Genomic DNA, 24657 nt, shown 5'->3' on the forward strand with positions numbered 1-24657 from the left:
CTTAAAACTCCGACTCAGAGTTACGTCAAACATGGGACGTCGCATTATCCATGGAGGAGTTGTGGTGTATTCCAATATGCAAACTGATGGTAGACGAATGTCGAGCTCAGAGAGCAGTTCACGAAAGTGGACACCTGCTAGACGAAGTCTCCATGGATTTTCACTGTATCGACTGTAAAGAGACAAATGGTGAAAGGAGTCGTAAGAATTGTGCTCAGGCTGCAAGCGCGGCTTAATAGTATATGAGCACAAGAAGACATTACGTCGCTGATACAGGGATGGCTCTCCGGCTTCACAATATAGGCTTTCTATCTGACTCGTTCAGAAGGCCCCTGTAACAAGTCGTATCCCATGGTGATGGATTAGTATCTAAAAGACGTAACTTCGATTTATTTGCTGAGCCATAAATAAAACAACCATAATCCAGCTTTGATCGGATAAGAGGATGATAAAGACGTAAAAGCACTATGTGGTCTGGACCCGAGCGAACCCCTGACAAAAGGCGTAAAATATTTAACGACTTTTCACAACGCCTTCTCAAATCACGTATATGCGCCTCCCATGTTAATTTATCATCAAAGATAAGGCCCAAAAATCTCGCAGTGTCTGTATATTGCAACTCCACTCCATTAAGACGCAGTTCAGAATGTGGATGGTGGTGGTGGTTTATTTATTTACTTACTATTATTTATTGTGCTGTGCAACAGCCAGAGGCCAATAACGGTTCAGCACAAAGCATAATGACAAAATAATAAAAAAGTGCACAAAAATAATTATTACACATAAATACAATTACAATTAATAGCAATAATGACGATGAATGGATAAATAATGGATGACTTTAAAATACATAACTAAGAATACTATGAGAATAATAGTGATGATACAATGATAACTGAGTATAATGCCTAAAAGAATACATAAATGATAAATCATTGCCAAGAGCAAACTAAGTCTATACATTGAAGGGATCCAATTTGCAGCCATGCAGGTTGGCATTTTTAATACATCTGGAGACTGGTGAAAGAATTTTCGAATTTATAATATAGAAAAATTTGTGGGCTCTCATATCTTTTGTTGGATTATGTAAGGTAATATTGTTTAAGAAAGAGTCACAGGATATATCACCTTTGAGGACTTTACAAAAGAACAGATAATCTAGCTCATGGCATCTAGCATATAGGCTTTGAAAATTAAAATATTCACATTTTCTCTCATAACTTTGCCTGGAATTAATGGGCAGAAATCTGAATGAACATAAAGATATAAATTTTATTTGTATATTTTCTAATTTAGCTGAATCTGTAAGTTGTAAACGAGTTCCAAGCTACAGATGCATATTTGAGAATTGGGCGTGGAAAAAGAATAAGTTATTGACTGTATTATTCCTAACATTCTGATTGCGTGATTGTAAATGTAATCAACGTGACTATGAAAATACAATTTACTGTCAATGAATATTCCCAAATCTTTAAATATTATAATTAAATTTCAGTGTTGAAGTTTTTCTAGAAAAGTTTATTACATTAGTTTTGGATACGTTAATTTTCATACCATTGTCTTCCGACTATTTAGCAACTGAGTTAATGTCACATTGAAGTGATTGACAGTCAGTACTGCTTTTGATTGTACGAAAAATGTTTAAATTGTCAGCAAATAATAGGCATTCAGAAGTTATTCTTTTACATATATCATCTATGAAAATAATAAATAGGAGAAATCCTAAAGTAGATCCCTGCAGGACTCCACAATTTATATTATAAGAATAAGAATGTATATTAAACAGTCTTACACATGAAACTCTATTACTTTAATTTTAGAATCAGTTTACGTAGCTTACAGAAAGGCCAATATTTCCTAACTTTCGAAGAAGGTTATTGTGCGGAACTACATCAAAACCTTTACTGAAATCGAAATATATTGAATCAGTTTGTCCCTGTGTTTCAATTATTGGTACAGTTTGATTTAGATATGTGATCAGGTTAGTGACAGTGGATTTAGTTCTAGTAAATCCATGTTGAGAAGAATTGAGCTTGTTTTTCACATAAAAGGATATATGTCTGTGAATAATGGTTTCAAAAATTTTTGAAAAGTTATTTAGGATCAAGATAGGTCTGTAGTTTCTGACATCGTTTCTTTTTCCATTTTTAATTAAAGGAATAATTGCAGCTTGTTTTCATAGTGAGGGAAATTCACCATTTTTCAAGCTAAAATTAAATATGTGGGCTAAAAGATACGTTAATTTTCATACCATTGTTATACAGTTTCATTTATACCACTCAGAAGGCCTTAATTAAGGATATGCTAATTTTAAATAAAATCTTTTATTTATAAGTATAATTTTATAGTCATCTTCTAAGATTTTATTTTATAATTAATAATCAATAGTGCTTAATTATTACATTTTATTTTTATAACAATATTCATATTTAATTGATTATATTTGTTTGCTATTAATTTTCGGATCCTCGTGGTCATCCTTAATTAAGGACGGATGAGTTATTTCTCTCTCTCTCTCTCTCTTATATCAGAGCATCCTTTAATTATAAAATTTGGAATACCGTCAGTGCCAGTTGTTTTAGTTGGTTTCAGTTTTTTAATTGCTTTATGAATGTCATCATGTGTTACTTTAGGTATAGGTAATGAGTCCGTTATATTCGTAATAATGCTTTCATATGTATGGCTGTGTTTAGTCTGAACAGATTTGAAGTGATCAGCGAAAGCATTGACAATGTCTAATTGATCTGTGATATGTTCATCATTAAGAATTAATTCTGAGGGATAATTATCTGTTTTCCGAAATGATTCAACATATTTCCAAAACTTTTTAGTTTCCGTTTTAAGATTTTCATTAATATTTTGAAGCCATGATAATTTATCCGATTTAATTTTAGATTTCACAAGTTTTCTATAATGGGAAAATGTTTGATAATAAATTTCAGTTTTGAATTTTTTTATATCTTTTATGTGCATAGTCTTTCTTTCTAATAAGTTTACAGAAGGTGTTAGAAAACCATTATGATAACTATACCTTTTGATTCTAGTGGCAGGAACTGCCTGGGATATGACACTATTAACTACAGAACATAGTGAGCTAGCTGCATCATTAACATCAACAGCTTGATAAACACAGGACCAATCGTAATTATATAGACTCCAATATAAATTCAAGTAATCATCTTGAGAATAATTTGGAAAAGAATTTTGTTGATTTTGGGGAGAAAAATTTAGTGTGACTTCAAGGGTTATTGTTAAGGGAGGATAATAGTTATCCTGCAAGACTAGTGAGTAAGTGGCCAGATTCACCTCAGTCACTGTTAAATTTGTAAATACAAGGTCAAGTAAGTTTTTGTTATTAACTGTTGAATTTACTTGTTTCAATCCAAGAAAGCAACAAGATGAAAATAACTCTTGTGTCTTAATTTTGGAGTAGTAATGAATATTATTAGCACAACAACCAGACGACCAATTCATATCAGGAGTATTAAAATCACCGAGAAAAACTATTATTGTGTGTATCAAGATGATTTTCAAGAAAATTTAGATAAGATTTTAAAAAGTTTGGATCAGTATCGGGTGGAAAGTAATGATTACCAATTAACAAATTGAATCCATCTGCCATAGGAATCTGAATCCATACCCACTCACTAATGAATTCTAAGTGATATCACCGGTATACTATAGGTATTTGATTGTTGACAGCTGTTAAGACATCACCACCACAGGTTTTATTGGTATCCTCAAATTTTCTATCGCCACGAAAACTGGTATAATAATTAGGGAATAATTTATTATACTCAACAAGCTCTTGAAGCCATGTTTCTGTCAAACATAATAGTGTCAGCATTACTAACTACGTTTTCGAAAATTTAATCAATTTTAGTGTTTAATCCTCCGACGTTTTGATAATATATTTCTAGATGATTGCTTGAACTATACATTGTATATCAATAGTAAAACTAAGGGGCATTCTCATTGGATTCCTCAGGTTTTCTAGCAGTAGAAGCATAGTGTTGCTCCAGTTTTAATTTACCATAGAAGGGTGCGATAAGACATGCGACTGGCCAGACACCAGTGTTATTAATTAAGTGGAAATCTTTTTCCTCAACCGAAATATGGAAGGAGGAATAAGTTTCGTATTTTGTTTTTAATTTGGTTACTACTAGAGAACTTAGAGTAAGTTGGTTCTTTAGAGAATCCTCAATACTTTTACCATTAACTTTCGGATTGAATCTGGATACAAAAAGAGATTTCTTTTTAGCTCTCACAGGCACTGTTTCCAGCGCACTAGATGTTAACACAACCAGAGTGTATTTTCGGATTTTACGGTTTTTTCCAACAATTTGAAATCCCTCACCGTCAATACGAGGTGAAGGGGATTCGACCTCATTAGCCGTAAGTTGCGTAGTGACAGCTTTTGAGGCAGACGCTAACTTCACAGCACCTGGATTACTTAATTTTAATGACGCATGTGCCGATTGAGACAACACCTGACTATATGATTTCTTAATGCTACGAGCATTAACCTGCTGAATTACTTTCGGATTTGAATGATCCGGATCCGAATTTGTAGAGGAAATTATTTTGTGCAAAATTCCGGCCATCTCAATTTTCAGTGCCGCATTCTCGTTCTTAATTTCCAACATTTCATTATGAAGACTTTTAATATAGTCCAATATGTCACTAACAATATCCAATATGGTGACACTATTTAACCTTACTGTTTCTACCTATACAGATAAAGAATCCACAGAAGGCAGCGTTGGTAGCTTGAGTTCTCTTGTAGGCGAAATAACTTTCTTCACAGGAGAAATTAGTTTTTTAAAACCCACAAGAGTTTCATCACCACGAGACGTCTTCATAGCACTAATACAACGATCACAATTTTATTATAAGATGAGTTGCCTCTCTCCATGTATAAGTCATACTATGTATCTCCCAAATTGATACAGTCAAGATGATATCTAAAACCACAAGGTCCCACACATTTCAAGAATTTCTGCCTTCCGAAGAATGCAGCACTACAAGCCGGGCATGTATCCTTGCTCGCCGGCATACTGATTTTCACTGTATAACAATATGTAGGCCAACTGACGCAAGTATAAACATTGTTACTAGTGCAGCTACGAGCAATTGCGTCTACACCACATGACAGTTCGAAGCAGAATAATAATGATAATAATAATAATAATAATAATAATAATTTTATTTATTTATTTACTTATATTTAATGTGCTGTACAACAGCCAGTAGCCAATTACAGTTCAGCACAAACAATAACAAAAACAATAACAATGATATAAATTACAAAAAAAGTACACTGGAATAAGTATTAAAATAATGGCAGTTAAATGAGATGATAATTGCAAATTAAATAATGGAATCATATAAATGAAGAATGGAATCATATAAATAGTATTACAAAGATGTACAAGATGACGAGAATATTATAATACATATCTAAACAAAAGGCATAAATTAATAACTGACATAAAACTCAAAAAGTATATACTACACATTAAATGGATCCAAGTTCAATCCATGCAAATTAGCATAATATTTTATACATCTGCAGACAGGAGAGAGAGATTTAGAATTTCTATTATAAAAAATTTTATGAAATCTGAAACCCTTAGCAGGAATACGAAAACTGATATTGCTTATGAATGATTCACAATCAATATTACCCTTAATGACTTTACAAAAAAATAAATAATCAAGATCTTGACGCCTGGCAAATAAACTACAGCAATTAAAATATTTGCAGTTAATCTCATATTTATAATCGGAATTTAGTAAAAATCTATATGAACACAAGGAAATAAATTTTCTTTGAATATTCTCCAATTTAGCCGAATCAGTGGAAGTAATGGAGTTCCATACAACAGTAAATAAAATAATGAGCTATTATGATATAAATTTGTTGATGCCAACTGAGAACCCCAATACCATTTATTTGTGTACAAAAAATGAGAAAGATCACTGAATTATCTCTGAGATGTGGATACATAATTTATTATTAATTAGACATGATAGATTAATGAGGCGTGAAGGTGGAACAGCTGCTTATATTAGGTCAGACTTAAATCCTAAACTTATATGAAGGGTACACGGGAATAACAATCAAGGTCCATTTTAGAAAGTTTCGAGAAAAACGAATTTTAAAGTTTAAGCACTTAATACTTTGTTATGTGTGTATTTAATAGAAATTGACGTAGTGGAATGTCAAGAACGATTTTTTCTTATTACTAGCTAGACCACATGATAGTACTTCCTTTCCACTATAAAATGGCATTATTAACTCAATTTCGATTTTTGATGGACCTTGATCGTTTTTCCCGTGTACCCTTCATATATGCATCCCCTGGAGAGTACAATGCCAAACCGAAGAATTATTTATCGAAGTCACTACGGGTTTCCAAAATGTTTATTATGTGTGATATATCAACCTTCATATATAAATGATGTTAATCAATTAGAAAATTCACTAATCAATGTAATTACGCATTATGAACACGTTATTATCTTGGGTGATCTCAATACAAATTTATTGGCCTTAGATTCAGTACATACAAGACAACTAAAGACTATGTTCCAGGCGATTGATATGCAAATCCTTCCCCTTCAACCTACCCATCATACCCAGCATTCTGAAACACTGATTGACATTATTGCTACCAACAATCCAGAAAGAGTGTTAGCTCACGGGCAATGCCCGGCTTAGGGTATATCATCCCATGATATCTTGTACCTAGCTTATGCCATTAAATGTCCTAAGCCTAAACCAAAATTTATATCATATCGTGACTTGAAACGAATTGACCAGACGACACTGTATACTGATGCACTACAAATCCCCTGGCATAATATTTGGACATCGTACTCTGTTGACAAAAAAATTGCCCAACTTAACGAACACATTCTTAGACTATATGACAAGCACGCACCACTAATAAAGAAACGCACAAAGAAACCTCCTGCGCCTTGGATGACGGGTGACATACATAAGCAGATGGCGAGGAGGGATGTAGCTTACCGAGCGTACAGACATGACAAAAGCGACCTTCTCTACAACCAATATAAACAATTACGTAATAAGACTACTCAGACCATTCAGAATGCAAAACTAAAACATTTTCATATCCTTTCCTCACCGGGCTCTAATTCCTCGAGGCTATGAAAAAATATATGGAACCTAGGACTAGGAAACACTGGATGTGAAGCTGACAACATTACGATCCCCGTAGAAATTCTTAATGACCACTTAGCATCTGTACAGACACTTAACTTGGATGAGACGGAAGAAAGAGTGACCATTAAAGAGCTATGAAATACTCCATTACCAAATTATGAGAAGTTTCAGTTCTCGTATGTCACAGACCTAGACGTGGAAAGAGCACTGAAATCTATAACTACTCAAGCTGTGGGAGTGGATAAAATAAATATTAAATTACTCTGTATGATATCTGACATAACACTGCCTACACTGACACACATATTTAACACTTCACTTATTACTGCTAATTTTCCAAGTCTCTGGAAAAAAGCCCTTATCCGTCCTCTCCCAAAAATAAAACTCCATCTTCTCCGGACGACTACCTATTAGCATCCTAACTGCATTATCAAAAATACTGGAACATATTGTACACAAGCAACTGACAGGATACTTAAACCATAATGACTTACTTGACGATTCACTAGTCAACAGCATTTTTTGTGCCGACAAACAGGATGCTGATTATTACCAAGTCTGGTGCGCTGTTTACGAATATGTTATCAGATTTTTTCCATCACGTCAGGTTTCCGAGCACTGCAACAATGTTGTATTTTATGAATAGCCATAAATACAGTGCGGGTGGGAAGTAACTAGGTATTATTAATTGACTGTGGAATTTTTAATATTGATGCAACCATAATGAAAATTGTGTACATGTAAATCATTAAATAGAGTTTGAACTTTTGCGCGTCCGTAGTATAGATGGTGGCCGTGAGGAGCGGTTCGCGCAACAATAGCAAAGATGGTCGATCACCTGTTTGTTCGCGAACGAACTGCAAGCTAGGAAGTGTGGAATTCCGTTGTTTTCGTTCAGAGATGGTGCCATACAGAGAAAGGAAGGAATGCCACAATCCGTCCAGAGACAATAAATAATTGGAAGAACGGATTCGGAGCATTATCACCAATGCCCCACGCAACTTCCTCCAGAAGTCTGTGGATTCCATTACCGGCCGCTTAGGAAACTAGTGGAAGCCACAGGAGCCTACGTTTAATTTTTATGTATGCATACGTATTCCCATTTAACGAGGTAGACATGAAATAAATTTCAATAATTTAGCTTTATAAATATAGAATTTATACACATTTTTCAATACCTAGTATACATGTATCAAGTCCCTCTTCACTTGACACATCTGAATCATGGTTTATTGATACTTGAAAGAAAATATACACTTACAGGGTGCCTGGTAATGAAAACAGAGACAGTCAGTATGTATTTTGTTTAGTTCGGGTGTAGAGGTTTTGTTAGTAGTGTGAACTGTTCTATGTGAAATAAAATGAAGAAGCAAAGTCGCAAAGAACCACGAAGATGACTGTTATTTCTGCTTAACCAATGTTACTGGATTTTCTTAAAAAAATAAGAGACTCATTCAATTTCCCAGTCTCAAATCAGCTATAAGACCAATACCTCATGGAGAAAATTTTCCTGTTCCCATTCCACCTTCCACATGGCAAGAAGAATTGGAATCTGACATAACGTCATCTGATGTGCAGCCCTCTACATCAAGGGATGATGTCTACATTCCAGATGAAGAGAGAGAAGAAAAGCCACATTTAAAACATAGGTGGAACTCAACGGTCTGGTGCATGATTTGCACTTAATTAAACAGCTGACTGAGCTTCTAGAATCTCGTCTTCAGGAATGGAAGGTGCTAGATAAAGATGCTAATGTTTCAGTATTTAGAAACATAAATAAGGATCTATTACCATTTTTCATAGTTACAGATTCTGGAGTTTGTACATGCAGTGATGTAAATGGATTGATTAAAACTAGGTATTACACATAATGCTGAAGAGTGGCGCGTATTTATAGATGCTTCTAAAATTAGTCTGAAAGCCGTTTTGTTACACAATCATAATAAACTTTCCTATATATCTGTAGCATACAGTGCAGCAATGAAAGAAACATACGAAAACATGCGTCGTATTCTTCAAGTCATTAAAATATGAAAACCATTGTTGGCATATTTGCAGGATCTTAAAGTCTTCTACGTGGAATGCAGAGTGAATTCACTAAATATGCTTCTTTCTGTGCCTTTGGGACAGCCGGGATACTCAACATCACTATATAATCAAGGAATGGCCAAGAAGAGAAGATTCACTCCTGGGAAACATAATGTAAAATTTAAACCTTTAGTTGACCCACAAAAATATATCTCCATCCTTTACACATTAAATTAGGGCTCATGAAGAAGTTTATGAAAGGTATGGACACAACAGGCAAAGGTTTCAAATATCTACGAAGAATATTCCCTGGCTTGAGAGCTGCAAAATTAAAAGAAGGAATATTCATTGGACCTGAGGTTAAAAAAATGATGCGTGATCGATTATTTTTTAAATTAACTCCAAGCGAATGTGTAGCATGGGAGTCATTTAAAAGTGTTGTGACTGAGTTCCTCGGCAACAAGAAGGAAGAAAATAATGACAATTAGTTCAGAGTCTCTTTCAAAATTATAAGAATTTTGGATACAGGATGTCTGTCAAAATTCACTTCCTGCATTCTCATTTACATTTTTTCCTAAAAACTTGGGTGCAGTGAATGAAGAACAAGGGGAACGCTTTCACCAAGACATTTTACAGATGGAACAGCGTTATAAAGGGAGATGGGATCCATCTATGATGAGTGATTACTACTCGTTCATACAAAGAGAGAATACCAAAACACACACAAAAAAGTGTTTTAAAGTGACGCCTCCTTCCACTACGTAAATGTAAATAGCTATTTACATCATTATAACATGAAGGATACTTTATTTTTAGTATTAACACCACCATAATAATGAAAGACTATGTTTATGCATTCTGCATTAGATATTAAAGATGTGGAACTGCTTAGTTAGTATCAAACTTTTCAGAAGTGTTATAAGGGTAATAACTGAAAATCTGAGGGTGCTGCTGAAAAATGGGTTCCATTTTTGGATTCAGCATGGCAAATATGTGGATAGTAACAATGTTTCATTTCGGCACAAATTTCAAAGTTAAAATTTGTTGACCAGTGTTACCAATCAGGATTTAGGACTGGTCACAGCACCACAACTGCGTTACTAAAAGTCAATGAAGATATATGCGAAGCTATGGATGACAGTATACTGACTTTATTGACTTTACTTGACTTCAACAAGGCCTTTGATACTGTTGATATTGACCTCCTTTTATGTAAATTGAAAAATTTGAATTTATCGGATAATGCTGTCGCTTGGATTCAGTCCTACCTTCGTGACCGCCTGCAGTGTACATTAATTGGTGATTTCTTTTCTGAATGGCGCTTCACGAATCTGGAGTTCCTCAAGGGTCGGTGCTAGGTCCTCTACTATTTACGATATATATTAACGACGTGACAAAAACCATAATACCACTTTTTTGCTGACAATTTACAGATCTATAAACACTTTCGTCCTGATGAACTAACTGATACAGTGACCACAATGACTGAAGACCTAAACTCTATCTGTGGGCACAAAAGTTTGGACTGAGGTTAAATCCAGGAAAATCGCAGGCAATTGTAATGGGACATCAGCGCTTACTCAGTACAATTGACGACAAAACCATACCAAGACTGTCAATAAATGGGTCGCTTATTAAGTATAGGGACACTATAAAAAATCTTGGATTATTAATGGACAGAGATCTAAACTGGAATAGTCAAGTAACTCACATCTGTAAGAAAACATTTTCATTGCTCCACTCTCTAAATCACTTACAAAACTCTCTGCCTCTTTCCATAAAAAGAAATATTATTCAATCGCTAGTGATGCCCCATTTTGATGACTGCGATTCTCTCTTGACAAGTATAACTGTCAATTTAGTTGAAAGACTACAACGTGTTTATAATGTGTGTGTCCGCTTCATTTGCAATACTCGTAAATTTGACCATATAACTCCATCTTTTGAAGTTCTTTCTTGGGTCCGCCTAAAGGAATGTAGAATAGCACATTCTTTATCTGTTCTGTTTAGAATATTATTCACGTCTACTCCAAAATATCTGAGAGCTCGGTTTGAATATCTTACAACGTTACGGAATCAACATCAGGCCTTATTATCCATTCCTTGTCACCGTACCTCTTTCTATTCATCCTCTTTCACAGTGTCACTTTGTCGCCTATGGAACTCCTTACCTCGTCATATCAGGGATTGCTGAATGGTTAATCAATTTAAATTAAGAATTAAGAACTACATACTTTTACATGAAATCGATTTGTGAGTGTTAGCAGATTTTTATAGGTTATTCTGTGTGTATATAAATTGTCATAAAGTAGAATTAGGATATGAATTGCAATTAACTTAATTGTGTATCATGTTTAGTTAATATTTCATTATAGCCCATGTAAGTTTGTTAATGTGAATGAAAATTATTTTTATATCTATGTATGACTTCCCTATTTTTGTCATTGTTTCAGTATGTACTTTACTTTCGGTAGTGTGGAAAAGAAGGCCTCATGGCCTTAACTCTGCCAAAATAAATAAATAAATAGATAGACAGACAGACCGACCAACCGACTGACTGACTCTGCTACAGCTAAATGGAAAAGTTTTTTGAAAAACGCTCGGACACATCAAACAGACACATTTGCATAAAAGCAAACCATTCTTGATATCATTGTTGTGCGAGTTGTGACATCATCGGAAACATTTTTAAATGACATCCTGTATCTTTCTATACACTATCTGAAAGATTTTATTATTCTCCATAGTTACACAATTTATCAATTGCTTTAAACAACAAACATTGCTATGGTAACAAAATAAGTAGTTGGATTTTCTGGTGTTATGGAAGAAGTTTATTCGTAGAAATTAACAGAAAATAACGATATTATTAAGCGAAATTGAAAGAATTGAGATTTTAATGATGATTGGATATGATGACAGGATGCATACACAAGATGAAGTATGTGCACTTTTCAATGAAATACATCCAGATCGACCTTTTATTTATCAATCTACTGTGAGAATACAAAACAATTCAATGAAAATGGACATCTGAGAGATGTCCAAAGATCTGGTAGACCATCATCAACTACTGAAAAATTGGAGCTAGATAACAATGAAAGATAATCCACATTCTTCACTTACTGAATTACTATCTACATTTGATGTATCGAGAACAACTATCTGGAGACTGCTGCGTCATAATAAATATCATCCTTATAACGTACAGCTCTTTCAGGAGCTAATGGAACATGACGGAGACAGAAGATTGCAATTCTGTGAGGTAATGACCAACCTCTGCGATAGAGACCCCAATTTCATATCACGCTTGCTTTTCTGTGATGAATCTGCATTTTGTCTGAATGAAGAAGTGAATAAACAAAATTGCAGGTACTGGTCAGAAACTAACCCATGCTGGATGGTAGAAATTCATACGCAATTTCCCCAGAAGGTAAATTGTATGGGCAGGGATTCTAGGATGCAGCAAAGTTGTGGACCCCTATTTTTTTGATGATACACTTAATGGGGACTGGTATTTAAAATTTTTGCGTGAAGAATTTATATCAGCCCTTGCCATTCTTCACTAAAACCTCCAAGCTGTAGACTTACATAATGATCACATCTGGAATAGCAAGATGGAGCTCCTCCTCATTATGCTGCTCCTGTACGGCAATATCTGAATGAAGTGTTTCCTAATAGATGAGTCAGAAGAAAAGGATTTGTAGAGTGGCCTGCAAGATCACTGGATATTTCCCCTCTTGATTACTTTCTGTGGGGTTATTTGAAATGTAAGGTATTTGCTATGAAGCCTGCCGATATTAATGAGTTGAAGAGAAGAATACGAGTGGAGTGTAGAGAAATACCACCAGCAATCACTGAAAATGTTAAGCAGAAATTCGTTCTGCGTCTTTCACATTGCCAGATCATAAATGAGAACATTTTGAACATTTTTAATTAATTTAACATTTGCTTCTGTAACAAATTTATTTGAACTATTTATTTTGTTACCATAGCAACGTTTATTGTATAAAACAATAGCTTGTGTAACCATGAAGAACAATAAAATCTTTCAGATATACAAAAAAATACAGGATGTCATTTAAACATGCTTCCAACGACGTCACAACTCGCACAACAATGATATCAAGAATGGTTGTTTTTGTGAAAAGGTGTCTTTTAAAATATACTGTTTGACGTGTCCGAGGGTTTTTCGAAAAACATTTCCATTTAGCTGTAGCAGAAAATATGCGTGACTTTTGAAACACACTCTATAGTGATTTTTTTTATAGACATTGACTCGAAATTGGCTGTAACAATCTTTTTGTTGAATTTACTTTTAAAAGAGAAGCAATTCGAAATATTTCATCCAGAAAAATAACTTTGAGGATGAAGTGTATGGCTAGTCATGAAAAAAAAAAAAATCTCAGCATTTCGTGACAGATTTTCATGTGCTCTTCACTCCATGTGACATGAAAGAGATAAAGAACGACTAGGGAGTAGGAATGACTCTTGCAGGTGCTGATTTTTTTTAAATGCAACAATTATTACGTAGCTTAGAATGCTTGTAAATTTGCGAGTATTACATATTCTGGAAGAGTATTGTCATGAACAATTCATTTAACTTCATGTACATACCAATTTTATTAAAAATGTACAGTTACAAAATATGTCTTATTTTCATGGTGCCAATTATTTACTTTTCTTTAATCAATCTTGTATGATTTACTAACATATTGTGCTGTACCGGTAGTAAGTAAATTTTAGTTCTCTAGTGAATTCTTCTAAGGATTCCTCTTGAGAATAGAAGTAACAATCACAAAATATTTTAAGGATTAATTTAATTCACGTGTGTCTATCAATATTCAAGTTAACTAACAGAAAAAAAAATTAATATTTTGTATTCACAGGAAGCAGTGATTCAACAAAGTCAGGTCAAGGTAAAAAATTGAAACAAAGAAACCAAGAATCAGTAACTTCAAATAAAGAAAAAAAATTAATAACGACATTCTTACCTCGGAAAAGAAAAGAAAAACATAAGCCAGAACCCAAGAAGAAAAATATTAAAACTTCGTACTGCATCAGTCTTTCTCAGCCTGCACATTCTTCAAATCCTACACTGTCTCTCAGACAAAGTTTGCAAAAGTGGCAACCACCTGTTAAAGTACAGCACTTTACATCTGAAGTTATAACACACATTGCAGTGAATGATAATACTGATAGCCACAAAACAGGATTAAATAACCTCGAAGAGAATGATATATTACTCAGTCAGAAATCCACTGAGGAAAGCAGTTGTACAGCAGTTTGTGGTTCATCTGTAAGAGGAAACACAAATATGAGATTGTTAGAGTTACATTCTACAGAAATTAATGGCAAAGATAAGTCCAGTGGCAGTTACATATATGAACAAGAGAAAGAAAACACTGTGAATGACATGAAATGTGACTTAAATAAGACTGTGGTAGATGATGATGATACTTCACATTACACTGAAAAGTCGTTCAGCCAGCAATCCACCCAAGAAAATGTTTGTTTGATCAACAACTGTTTGGTTTCAAAGCAAGAAAATGCAATGAATTCGAAAATATATGATACAGATGCACAAGTCACAAATGCTACTAGTACTGTTCAGGAAAAGTCTGTTAACAAAGTTATTGATACAGAAGATGAAGAAAACAATACTATGAATAACATAAGAAATTACTCTGACACAAAAGAAATTCTGAAACAGTCTGACATAAATCAGAGCACACCACATGAAAATATGTCACTTACTCAACATTTCACCCAAGAAAATATTCAAACAATGTACAGTCCAGTTACAGTAAAGTCAGAAATGTGTGACACTGATGAACAGTCTACAAATAGCATTGGCAAAGAAAATTCTATTAATGTACTTAGTGTCAAATATACTGAAAAAGAACAAGATTTCCCTAATGATGTGAAAAACGGATTTGAAAAAAGGACACAAAATCATAGTTCAGAAAATTTGATTGTGGAAAAATCGAAATATCACGAAATCGACGTAGATGATGGAATGGAGTCAACACATTCAATCTCTTGCGAAAGTCCGTCACATTCCTTTTCCAATAAATGCAATGTAATTGAAAAGTTTTGTGAAAATATTGAAAAAATTCCCAATTCAACTGAACCTGCACTGCAACAGAAGTATATTTCCCTTCTAAAATCTAATGAAAAGGAAGTGAGGCAATATAAAGACTCAAGTACAACAGTTACAGGAAATAAATCACCACTACCACTTGATATGACTCTTGAAGTAAATTCACAAGTCTCAAAACCAAATACAGACGATCAAAATGTAGCACAGAAAAATGTAAAACAATCAGGGGTTAAGAGATATAAGGCGATTACAAAAGCAAATATAGATGAAACTGAAAGCCATAAACCTAATGAGGATGAACCAGATCAAATTAATCATTATCCCACAACTAACATTGGGAATAGTATGTGTGGTACAGAAAACAGATTAGTAACATTGTGTCATTCTTCAATATCTAAGATCGTGGATAACTCTCAAGTTAATATAGCATATATTACAAACCATGAATATGTATTACAGAATTTATCCCAGCAAAATAGAAGATACACAGATGTAAGTAGCGAAAATATGTCACCCACATTTAATCAGACCACAAGTGCTCCTGAAAAAATTGATATTCAGTCAAGAAAATACAATGTGAAACAAAATGTCACAGGAAGTGATGACTCAAACACTGAAAATGCAATACATTCCACTGTGAATATTACAACTCAATCTGTTGCTGACTCGAAGAGAATCTGTAAGACATATTCATTAAGTACTAAAATATGCCCCACTATAGACAGTTCCGCAATGGAATGCAAAAAACAAAGAAAGGAAATCCCCAAAAACAACTCAGTGGCATGTCAATTTCCTCTGAAAGAAAATGATAATTTAAAAGTTTTTCTAGATGAGATCAATGAGAACTTACGCACATCTTCTATGATTGCAACAAAGGCTCCTTACAGCTACAATGTTGAAAAAACAGTTAAAGACTGTCTAACAACTAAAAATATTGTTGCTCCTACCAGTAACCTCCTTGATGAAGATGATATAGGTCTCACAAGTTCTCAACTTCTTCGTATTGAAGATGAATGTCGAAATATTCCAGGAAGAGCTGAAGCTTGGAATTATTCAACATCCACTCCAGCTGGAAGATGCAGTGAGGCTAGAATTCCAGACATAGCTAGTCTGACACCAGTGGATTGGGTTAAGAACGTGATGGAGAAGAGACAGAAGCTGAAGAATGTTATTTTGGAAATTTCAAGACTTAAGTAAGTATGAAATAACAAGCCATTTATGAACAAAAATACATATATGTTGAGACGTCATATTCACCTCTTAAAATGCAGAGCAATTAATTATTCCAAATGTTTTCTGCATTACACAGTCTACCTTTCAAAACCTCAGTATCTTTTGCTGTACTGATATTTTCCAGGTTAGCAATTCGAGATCAGTAGTAGGGTAATTTTTTTTAAACATAATAATTTTGTTCTATTCTACCTTAAGTTTTCCATATTAACCATTTGTACTAAATGAGTTGCTTTTACTATATTCCAATGTATTTTACTTTCTTTTTTTCTATTATTGTATTACTTTCATGTTGTTTAGTATCGATTTTATTATGCTATTATTATTATTATTATTATTATTATTATTATTATTATTATTACTTAACATCTGTCCTCATTGTAATAAATTTTTCAAAGGTGTTAAGCAGCATATTGCTAAAGCTCATCCGGAAGAATTTCGTACTAATCTATGTTCTAGTTATAATTCTAATAATCAGAATGTTTCCCTTGATATACCGGAGATACCACTCCCTAATCTCGAGAGTGAGAATGTTTCAGACAAAAATGATGTTCATGGGTTTCAACAAAATTTGGATGAGTGGATTCAAATTTTTCAGAGTAATATGGACGAGGAAAACTTTCAAAAATATATGGAAGATTTCAAAGATTTTCTTGGTACTGCTCATCATTTTCTCCCAGGCCCCAAACACCCCGCCACGCGGTATTATCTAGCACGCAGACGTGGTGACTTCAAAAATAATAATAGACACTATACTGAAACCACAAATCCGCAAAGGAAATCCAAACGAGAAAAGCAAGTCAGACTAGAAAAATACAATTACCAGGTGACACAATTCCTATATTATAACCAAAGAAAGAAAGCAGTTCGTCGAATATTTGAACCAAAGAAATGTCCTTTAAGTATTCCGGTAAATGAGATTGAAACTACGTTTAATAATAAATTTAATAATGTAAACCACCATCACTTGGATAATTATCCGAACCATATTACTGAAGTTGACAAAGATGATATTAACAACAAATTTCTGGATACTGTTAGTAAGGAAGAAATTCTTAAAGCTATGCAAGGTATTTCGATTGACACTTCTGCAGGACCAGATAAAATATTGATGCGAACTATTAAATGTGAAAAAGTTGCAGTAATTTTAGCATTAATAGGAACTAAAATGTTATCACACAATTGGGTACCTAATTTTTTTCGGAAAGCTAGAACTGTTCTTATATATAAAGGTGGAGAAAAAAAGGACCCAAATAATTATCGACCTATAACCATTTGTTCAGTAATTCGAAGAGTTTTGGAGAGGTGTCTTTGTTCAAGAATGCAACAATACGTAGAATTTAATGAAAACCAACGAGGATTTGTATCTACTGCTGGTGCACAGATTAATGCCTCTATATTAAATTCAGGTCTTCGTAAGGCCAAAATCGAAAAAGAAGATGTCACCATCTTGTTTCTTGATGTGCATAAAGCTTATGATACTGTTGGACATCGGCATTTGGAATCTGTCATTCACAATTCTGCCCTTCCCCAAAAATTACAGGATTTAATTATAAATTTACAGTGTGGAAATGAAACCCAGATAGAGGTTGGAATCCATAAAACAAAACCCATACCGTTTAAACAAGGGGTTATGCAAGGCGCTCCTCTTTCCCCAATGCTTTTTAATCTCAGCATAGACCACATTTTTGATGAATTATCCGAGCCTAGTGTGGCTGAAGAATTTGGATATGACCTTGTATCGGATCTAAATAATGTAGTAACATTAGGATTTGCGGATGATATTGCACTTGTTGCTAAAAGTACAATTGCTGCATCTGAAATATTTACCATGACAAAACGGTCATTACAGCAGATCGGATTAAGTCTAAATGAATCTAAAACTCAAACCATCGTTATCGAGAAAGGAAAATTAAGTAGTACGACATTGAATCTTGGAGGATCAATTGTTAATAGTATTGATGGAGATGAACGAATCAAATACCTTGGGATTAATTTTTCTGATGAAATTAAGTTTGACATTGCCAAAGTAATCAATAATTTAAATAATAAGATCCAAGCTTTAACATCTACTTATCTTCTGAAACCAGAACAAAAACTCAGTGTTTTAAATATGTATATTTGGCCTATACTTGTTTATCCTCTTCAAAATGCTCCCCTTCACCAGCTTTCTGACTGGTTTCTCGAAGATGTGGATAAGTTAATTAAAAGTTCGGTGAAGGAAATTTTATGTTTGCCAGGAGACACGCCCGATGCGATGTTGTACACCGAACGTAAATATAACGGTCTCAGCCTTTTCAAAGCTCAATGGGAAGCATATTTACAGCATCTCAATATTTGCAACACATTATTGAGAACCTCGAATCCTCTTGTCGTTTCTACAAGGAACATAGCAGCAGAAAAGAAAGTATGTTCCAGGAAGTTAAAAATTCCACCTGAAGATCTGGATATAAGTAACATCAATGTCCATAAACTACGACAAAATCTTAGGAAACAAGAGTACGACAAATGGTGTGCGCTTCCACATAAAGGAAAAGGTGTTATTTTATTTCAAGAATATACTCCCGGAAATAAATGGATTTTTTCTAAGGAGGGTCTATCTTCCTCTGAATGGCAGGACGCAATTAAGATGAATGCTAACGTAGCACCAGTGAGAAGTCTTCATGGGAGATCCTTGGACGGTTTCCGTTGCAGATACTGCAACGAGATTGAAACCTTAGCACACGTCCTAGGATCCTGTCAGCATGGAGAACTCCTGAGAAATTCACGCCATCATAACATCCGAAAACTAATAGCACAAGCCCTTAGAAACAAATCCTTCGAGGTCCATGAAGAGGTGCACTGCGTTGCGTCTGAAGGCGGCGGAATTAGAAGAGTGGACATCGTGGCTCTAGACAAGACTAATAGTAAAGGCTTTATACTGGACCCAACTGTTAGATTTGAGATGAGCCAGACCCAACCATCCGAGGTCAACAAAGAAAAACAACAAATTTATGAGCCTACTATTCCGTATTTTCGAGAAAAATATCAGATGGAAGGCACCTGGGAAGTACATGGTTTAATGATCGGAGCGAGGGGCACCATCCCACGATCAACTGTAAACACTATCAAAACATTTGGAATCCATGACATCATTCCAAAAATAATTACTTCAACCATTAAAGGGTCTGTGGCAATTCTGAAAAATCATTTATACGGAATATCATAATACCCCCCCCCTTTTCTATTCCTTAGTGTGTGATTGTTACAAATATATGTACAAATTTATTATTTCTTAAACTTAAGCTCCTAGTTCACATTTAAATTTGGCTCATCTATCTTACTGTAATCATTACTATTCTTATATGTGTGTTATTCTGTGTTTTTGGCAACCCAGGATGCCTGGGCAGACTATTTCTTGAAATAAATTATATATCATCATCATCATCTTATTGAATTTGGTATTCCCAAGAAACTAGTTCGATTAATTCAAATGTGTCTTAGTGAAACTTACAGCAGAGTCTGTATAGGCCAGTTTCTATCTGATGCTTTTCCAATTCACTGCGGGTTAAAGCAGGGAGATGTACTATCACCTTTACTTTTTAACTTCGCTCTAGAATATGCCATTAGGGAAGTTCAGGATAACAGAGAGGGTTTGGAATTGAATGGGTTACATCAGCTTCTTGTCTATGCGGATTAGGGAAAATGCGGAAATTCTACTTGAAGCAAGTAAAGAGATAGGGTTGGAAGTAAATCCCGATAAGACTAAGTATATGATTATGTCTCGTTATCAGAATATTGTACGAAATGGAACTATAAAAGTTGGAGATTTATCCTTCGAAGAGGTGCAAAAATTCAAATATCTTGGAGCAACAATAACAAATATTAATGACACTCGGGAGGAAATTAAACGCAGAATAAATATGGGAAATGCCTATTATTATTCGGTTGAGAAGCTTTTGTCATCTAGTCTGCTGTCAAAAAATCTGAAAGTTAGAATTTATAAAACAGTTATATTACCGGTTGTTCTGTATGGCTGTGAAACTTGGACTCTCACTTTGAGAGAGGAATAGAGATTGAGGGTTTTTGAGAATAAGGTTCTTAGGAAAATATTTGGGGCTAAAAGGGATGAAGTTACAGGAGAATGGAGAAAGTTACACAACGCAGAGCTGCACGCATTATATCCTTCACCTGACATAATTAGGAACATTAAATCTAGACATTTGAGATAGGCAGGGAATGTAGCACGTATGGGCGAATCCAGAAATGCATATAGAGTGTTAGTTGGGAGGCCAGAGGGGAAAAGACCTTTGGGGAGGCCGAGACGTAGATGGGAAGATAATATTAAAATGGATTTGAGGGAGGTGGGATATGATGATAGAGACTGGATTAATCTTGCTCAGGATAGGGACCAATGGTGGGCTTATGTGAGGGTGGCAATGAACCTCCGGGTTCCTTAAAAGCCAGTAAGTAAGTAAGTATTATTATTATTATTATTATTATTATTATTATTATTATTATTATTATTATTTTATTTTTTATATTTTTTTGTAATATGTTAGTATTCTGTTCTTCAACATTTTGTCAAATATTAACTGCTTGTATACTTTGTGACCTGGTAGAGTGTAAGAGAAGGCCTTATTGGCCTTAACTCTGCCAGTATAAATAAAGAATTATTAACTTATTAATGACTCTTTGAGAACGAATATTAAATGTACCAGTACTGCGATCTTGGGTGCTTTACGTAAATTTGTAGTCTGTACAAATTAGAGGAATATATATTTAATATCTATATATATCTATATATAACAGGCAACTGGATGAATTCAGATCTAAGCATTACGGGACACTATATCTAAGTGCAAATAGTAGGACAAAACAAATCGGAAGTGCCTATATAGGTGAAGGGATAAAACAGATGCAAGGGATACTACTGATCTACCATGAGCATTGCTGACTTAAACAGGTTGTGAATAAACCAGTAATTCTATTTAATTGTAGACAGGTACTGCAGAATTTCCTTAGTGATTTTTTTCTGTCCATTGTGTTGGCATATTCTTTACTTGTCTTAATTGAGGACCATTTTTACGAAACTCAACATCTACAAAAAGTAAAATTTTCAGGAAACACATTTAATTGAATAATTATGTAATTATACATTTTTCAATTTAAAAAAAAAACAATTACAGGCTATTCACACTTACTAGACACATCAAATAATTATATATATATATATACACACACACACACACATTTCAAGGAGAATTCATGGCAAATAAGTTACACTGAAAAGTACAAGTTTTTTCAAAACTCTACATCTAGAAAATTAACATTTATCATTTATCAAAATATTGTTTGTTTTATATGCTCAATATCTTCAAATTCTGAAATATCACTAGTAAATTGGTTCGCCAGGGTATTCTGCTTAATTATTTTCCCGATTGTGTTCAGGACATCCTTCAAGAGCCTTGGAGTAAATAAAATACTTTTGCTTCTTCTGAAGATACATAAAAAAATTGCATCAGTTTCCGTATATCCTCAGCCTTTTTATTACTCACATGATTTACTGGGGTATTATCCATTTCTTTTAAGTTTTTGACATACTTTTCCTTGCTTCAACAGTGATGGATGAGGCAGATGGACCTGACAGATTACGTTCTTATTGGTTTTCTTATATATGAGTATTTCTGCATCTGTCATTTTAAAAGGCAGTTTCTTTTATACCATTTTATTAGCAGTAGATTTGAGTTCATAAACATACCAGTCCTTCGAGAGAACAAGACATGTGCCATGATTGTTGAGGATCTCGTGATATTTTGAAGGAACAGTTATATTTTCATGCTTTCTAAGATCCTTTTCTATAACACCAAATACTTAATCAGGAGGCATGTAACTTTTTCCCCTGATAGAGTAGAAATGAACAATTTTGTTGAAAGATTTCGATGTTTCGCAAAATCAAAGAAGCATGCTCACAATGACTGAGTTCTTATTTTGCAATCCACAGGAATCAGAGAAAAGTCTTAATGTTAAATTTGTGCGCTTTTCTTTGCGAATTTTGTTCTTTAAAATGTATTAGAAAATGTCTTACTGCTGAAGCTATTTCGTGTGCCCCACGACCCATCTGTGTTTCAAACCAGATATAGTGGCATACATAATTTTTTTCTTCTGTATTTAACAACATCACTGTTAAGTTGTAAAACCATATCTGTCTCGAATAAAATATTTCACCAATGGAGAGTCTTGGGAGAGGTTGGTTTTGCTGGCAATCAAAACAAACCGTTCATGTGTTGTCTTCCTTGGCATTAAGAATTTCATGAAATTTTGCAGCTCTAATTTTGTGTAAAAATTAAAATTATGGTTTATTTAATGACGCTGTCAACTGCAGAGGTTATATCAGCATCGCCGGTGTGCTGGAATTTTGTCCTGCAGGAGTTCTTTTATATGCCAGTAAGTCTACTGACATGAGCCTGTCGCATTTAAGCATACTTAAATGCCATCGACCTGGGCCAGGATCAAACCCGCAACCTGGAGCACAGAAGGCCAGCGCTATACCGACTACGCTACTGAGGTCGATAATTTTGTGTAATCTATAGTCAGTTGTCACATTTTTTTCATCCAAATCTAAAATAGTTTTTATTTTGAGGAGAAGTTCGGCACAAGTTGAGCATGTGTCATTTCGGGGATTTCCAAATTCTAAGTTCAAAGAGTTATAGAATACATGTTTATATTTCGACAGAGAGCATATTAGAAGTCCTGCTTTAGTACGTTCTTGGCAAAATCGTTCCCACATCTTACTAATGTTCAATTAGGGAGGTAAATAGGACCATGAACATTTCTTCTTTGAGTAATACTTTCCCTACACTGATATTTTAATATGTTCGGTTTAGCTGCACCTGTCATTTCTTTGTCCCTTTCATTGATTCTCCTACCTTCTTGCCTCTCTTTCGGCATCTCCCCTTGTTTGTATCTCAATGCCAAATGACGCAACCTATCTCCTGACATGCCCGTGACTTTCCTAAATGTAGCAGCACATACTATTAGCTCTTCACCATTTCCTATAGGTACAGTATATAGTAGTTGATCGAAATATTCCTGTTATTTGCATTTTTATTATTTTCTATTTCTATTTGGCCTATGTATAATGATCAGGACGAAATTCAAATACAAACTGCTGAGCCATTTATACCCGAACCCGAAATTGCGATAGAAAATCTGAAAAATTATAAGTCTCCAGGTATCGATCAAATTCCAGCAGAATTAATAAAAGAGGGCGGAAGCGCATTATCTAACGAAATTTATAAGCTTATACTTGCTATTTGGGAAAAGGAAATTGTACCAGAACAATGGAAGGAGTCCATAATCGTACCTATCTTTAAGAAGGGGGACAAGACTAACTGTAGTAACTTTCGAGGAATATCACTTTTGTTGACGTACAAAATTTTGTCCAATATTCTTTTGAGAAGATTAACTCCATATGTAGATGAAATTATTGGGAATCATCAGTGTGGTTTTAGACGTAATAGATCAACTATTGACGAGATATTTTGTATTTGACAGATAATGGAGAAAAAATGGAAGTATAAGGGTACAGTGCATCAGTTATTCATATATTTAAAAAAGGCGTATGACTCGGTTAAGAGAGAAGTTTTATATGATATTCTTATTGAATTTGGTATTCCCAAGAAACTAGTTCGATTAATTAAAATGTGTCTCAGTGAAACGTACAGCAGAGTTCTTATAGGTCAGTATTTGTGAGATGCGTTTCCAATTCACTGTGGGCTAAAGCAAGGAGATGCACTATCACCTTTACTTTTTAACTTTGCTCTAGAGTATGCCATTAGGAAAGTCCAGGATAACAGAGAGGGTTTGGAATTGAACAGGTTACATCAGCTGCTTGTCTATGCGGATGACGTGAATATGTTAGGAGAAAATCCACAAACGATTAGGGAAAACACGAGAATTTTACTGGAAGCAAGTAAAGAGAGAGATAGGTTTGGAAGTAAATCCCGAAAAGACAAAGTATATGATTATGTCTCGTGACGAGAATATTGTACGAAATGGAAATATAAAAATTGGAAATTTATCTTTTGAAGATGTGAAGAATTTCAAATATCTTGGAGCAACA

At 34.3% G+C, this 24657-nt stretch overlaps 2 protein-coding genes across 16 annotated transcripts in view; one reads left to right on the forward strand and one right to left on the reverse strand.

The window, feature by feature from the left end:
- Positions 1-24657, forward strand: part of LOC138700140 (putative uncharacterized protein DDB_G0282499) — a 72994-nt gene that overhangs the window by 29044 nt on the left and 19293 nt on the right. For 6 of the 10 annotated variants that reach the window (XR_011332256.1, XR_011332255.1, XR_011332253.1 and 3 more), the window contains exon 3: positions 14110-16516. The exons of 3 other annotated variants lie outside the window; for them this stretch is intronic. Coding sequence is in view for 3 of the 7 variants with exons in the window: in XM_069826505.1 (XP_069682606.1) it covers positions 14110-16516 (2407 nt within the window). In the remaining 4 variants the exon portion in view is untranslated. The remainder of the gene's footprint in view (positions 1-14109; positions 16517-24657) is intronic. One more of the 10 variants, XM_069826507.1, reaches the window with a different exon arrangement.
- LOC138700143 (U3 small nucleolar ribonucleoprotein protein IMP3) overlaps positions 1-24657 on the reverse strand; it is a 180663-nt gene that overhangs the window by 24304 nt on the left and 131702 nt on the right. For 2 of the 6 annotated variants that reach the window (XM_069826521.1, XM_069826515.1), the window contains exon 6: positions 13825-14517. The exons of the other annotated variants lie outside the window; for them this stretch is intronic. The gene's annotated coding sequence lies outside the window, so the exon portion shown is untranslated. Of the gene's footprint in view, positions 1-13824; positions 14518-24657 lie in introns of those variants that run through there. 6 annotated transcript variants of the gene reach the window in all.

The sequence above is a fragment of the Periplaneta americana genome, chromosome 5, assembly GCF_040183065.1.
Source record: "Periplaneta americana isolate PAMFEO1 chromosome 5, P.americana_PAMFEO1_priV1, whole genome shotgun sequence".
NCBI classification, from domain to species: domain Eukaryota; kingdom Metazoa; phylum Arthropoda; class Insecta; order Blattodea; family Blattidae; genus Periplaneta; species Periplaneta americana.